Genomic DNA, 3739 nt, shown 5'->3' with positions numbered 1-3739 from the left:
TTAAGTTGATCTAAACAGTCAAAGCTTTATTAAATCTTCACAGTGCAAATGTAAGTCAATTACACCTTTCATTTAGCAATGTACACCCAGATTTCAACACACCTAAAAAAGACAACAACCCAACACCTAACCCCCCAGCCCACACCAGAGGAACATGAAAAAGTTAAGTCCCCTTTCCTGACCGCTGGTAACTTTCCACAGGTTTATTTACTGTCGGACCTGTGCAGTGAGCAAAGGTGAGTCTCACCTGCTGAAATTACATATATAGGACAAAAAAAATCACTGTGGTTGCCATAGAGAAAGGAAAAAATAGTAGATCTTCTGAATCAATGGTGAATCATTGCCCACTGGGCTCTAACATGAAGCTAAGTCTATCAGTCACTACTCCACTTCTGACCCCTCCAGATGGAAAAATACAGGTGTGCTGTGTCTCAGGAGTGTCCTGGTGTCTGTGCCCCTATGTACTGGTTTGTGTGGAGACGTAAAGGGGGCTCATCCCCAAATTAATCGTAGCTCCCAATGGGGGGGGGGGGACTCTTAAGGTGCTATTATCATCCAAATCTTTTTATGTTAGGAGTAATACGTCTACGACGAAAGCAGGAAGGCAGACATCTCCTGTCTGACCTGGTCGGAGAACCGGGTGGTGGAGGAGAAGATGCTTGCTTCCTGAAACACAAAGAGTTTGACCATGAGTCAGAGATCTATAAATTGAGGTAATTATTTAACATCTACATCCTCTAAAATATTCAGAACGGGATTTTTTTTTCATTCAATTGACAAAACAGCTTAAGACCCTACACTCTTAGAAAAAAGGGTTCCAGAAGGGTTCTCTGGCTGTCCCCATAGTAGAACCCTTTTTGGTTCCAGGTAGAACCTTTTTTTCTGAGAGTGTATCACCTACCCCGAATATAGCACATTTTGACAGTGCTAGATGATACAGTGCATTCGGAAAGTATTCAGACCCTTTTAATGCACATTTTGTTACGTTACAGCCTTATTCTAAAATGTATTCAACCCCATAATGACAAAGAAAAAACATTTTTTCATAATTTTAGCAAATGTATATATATTTTTTAAACAGAAATACCTTATTTACATAAGTATTCAGACCCGTTGCTAAGAGACTCGAAATTGAGCTCAGGTACATCCTGTTTCCATTGATCATCCTTGAGATGTTTCTACAACTTGGAGTCCACCTGTGGTAAATTCAATTGATTGGACATGATCTGGAAAGGCACACACTTATCTATATAAGGTCCCACAGTTGGACAGTGCATGTCAGAGAAAAAACCAAGCCATACGGTCGAAGGAATTGTCCGTAGAGCTCCGAGACAGAATTGTGTCGACGCACAGATCTGGGGAAGGACACCAAAACATTTCTGCAGCATTAAAGGTCTCCAAGAACACAGTGGCCTCCATCCTTCTTAAATGGAAGAAGCCTGGAAACACCAAGACTCTTCCTAGAGCGGGCCGCCGGACCAAACTGAGCAATCGGGATAGAAGGGCCTTGGTCAGGCAGGTGACCAAGAACCCGATGGTCACTCTGAAGGAGCTCCAGAGATCCTCTGTGGAGATGGGAGAACCTTCCAGAAGGACAACCATCTCTGCAGCACTCCACCAACCAGTCCTTTATGGTAGAGTGGCCAGACGGAAGCCACTCCTCAGTAAAAGGCACATGACTGCCTGCTTGGAGTTTGCCAAAAGGCACCTAAAGACTCTCAGACCATGAGAAACAAGATTTTCTGGTCTTAGGAAACCAAGATTGAACTCTTTGGCCTGAATGCCAAGCGTCACGTATGACATCTCCCCATCTCAAACACCTCTGGAGAGACCAGAAAATAGCTGTGCAGCGACCCTCCCCATCCAACTAGACAGTGCTTGAGAGGATCTGCAGAGAAGATTGGGAGAAACTCCCCAAATACAGGTGTGCCAAGCTTGTAGCGTCATACCCAAGAAGACCTGAGGCTGTAATCGCTGCCAAATGTGCTTTAACAAAGTACTGAGTAAAGGGTCTGAATACTTATGTAAATGTGATATTTCAGCTTTTTATTTTTAATAACTTTGCTAAAAATTCGAAAAACCTGTTTCTGCTTTGTCATTATTGGGTATTGTGTGTAGATTGATGAGGGGGAAAAAACAATTTAATACATTTTAGTATAAGGCTGTAACGTAACAAAATGTGGAGAAAGTCAAGGGATCTGAATACTTTCCGAATGCACTGTGTATGCTACCTACACACACAGGGCTTGAAGAGAAATAAGACTGATAACAGTGCATCCAGAGAGATGTTGCAGGGTAGTACAGCATTGGGATTTGGCCTCACCTCTTGTTGGCTGCAGCAGCAGCCTCATAACGCATCACACACAGCATTCTGTAGATCTGACGTAGGGTCAACTTAGGAGTATTGCATGCCAGACGTGGGTGGGGGTCATTACGAGGGCCGCGGTAGGCGATGAGGGACATGTAACCACACTTGGGGCCCTTCCCAAATAGTTGGAGAGGCTGATGGAGAGTGCTGTTTCCATAACAGGAAGCAAACTGGAGGAGACATGGGGAGAGAAAAATACAGATTTTTGCTAAGCATTTTGAAGCAACACAATGTCTATTTTGTGGATTTAAGTGCCAAAATAAAGGACCCTAATAATTCAAAACTTGTTTTCAAAAGCACAAAAATAAAAAAAGTTCTGTTCATTTTAGTTTTACACAGTGAACATTGTTTCATTAATTTCATCATTTTCACACAATGCAAACTGTTTTGTCTCTGTCCAGAATTTCAGTAAACAGTTGAGAAGTTGAGAAAAAAATCCCCCTCTCCATCAGAAACCCAAGCCTAGCACACACACACACAGACTGCATCCTTCTTTCTACCTCACAGTGAGGCTCCAGACAAACAGATTATTTTACGTGACACCTGATCTTCATGGAGAGCATTGACTGAACATCCTCACTCTGACTACCAGACAACCTAGTCTGCTACAGACACACAGTTGAACTGAAGCCCCTCCATGGGTACAGTGACACATAGGAGTTTATCAACCGAGGCTCCTGTCCAATATTTCCTATTTTTCCCTTTGTCTATTTAACATAATAACCATCATTTCATAAAAACTTTTCTGCTGATCCAGTTCTGTTGAGGATCGTTCGTAAAAATACCCCACATTTTCACATACCACTATTATAACCCAAACACATAAATAAATACTCACGGGCACTACAGTTGCCATGGACTGAGATGGAGAGATAGAGAGACTGCTTGATCTGTTCAAAGTGCTGTAGTTCAGCTGGGAGGGTAACTTTGAGCCACTCTGCGGACATGCCACCTTCTTATAGCTTTCTGAGACAGTGATGCTGAATAGGGCAGGCCCAGTTACATTCCAGTCAATACAGAACAGACCTGCCCACTTCTGACATCACTCAGTGAGCTCACTGCTCTTTATGCACCCACACACCACACACAGAACACAGCAAAGAGGATGTCTCATGTTTCAGAAAATCAGCACCACAAAGCTTTTAATTATTAAGAAGGCTTTTGTCCCTGGGGGTAAATTTAGAAGCAGAGGGGTGTGAATTAAAGTGTAATTCTGGGAATGATGAGGGAGAAGCTTAGTAGCAGGTGCGCTTTGTGTCATACTTTAATTGTTTTAATGGGCCCCTGGCACTCATTCTTGACTTAGACCACATTAGAGGACTCTTTTATTACTCTGTGACCAGGGGTGCGATTCCACTGAGCATAAAGGTG

General features: G+C 42.9%; 1 protein-coding gene across 1 annotated transcript; it reads right to left on the bottom strand.

Moving 5' to 3' along the window:
- On the bottom strand, positions 1 to 3329 carry LOC145861066 (uncharacterized). Its single transcript, XM_082962448.1, has 3 exons — positions 3207 to 3329; positions 2324 to 2538; positions 1 to 666 (listed from the first exon to the last, which is right to left on the bottom strand). Exons 1-3 carry the CDS (start codon positions 3222 to 3224, stop codon positions 552 to 554), a joined length of 348 nt encoding a protein of 115 aa, XP_082818574.1. The 5' UTR covers positions 3225 to 3329; the 3' UTR covers positions 1 to 551.
- Positions 3330 to 3739: the final 410 nt, after the last annotated feature.

Source organism: Salmo salar, chromosome 16 (genome assembly GCF_965601325.2).
Source record: "Salmo salar chromosome 16, fSalSal1, whole genome shotgun sequence".
Lineage (NCBI taxonomy): Eukaryota > Metazoa > Chordata > Actinopteri > Salmoniformes > Salmonidae > Salmo > Salmo salar.
Note: the sequence above shows the minus strand (reverse complement) of the source record. Positions and strands in the feature narration are given on the sequence as shown.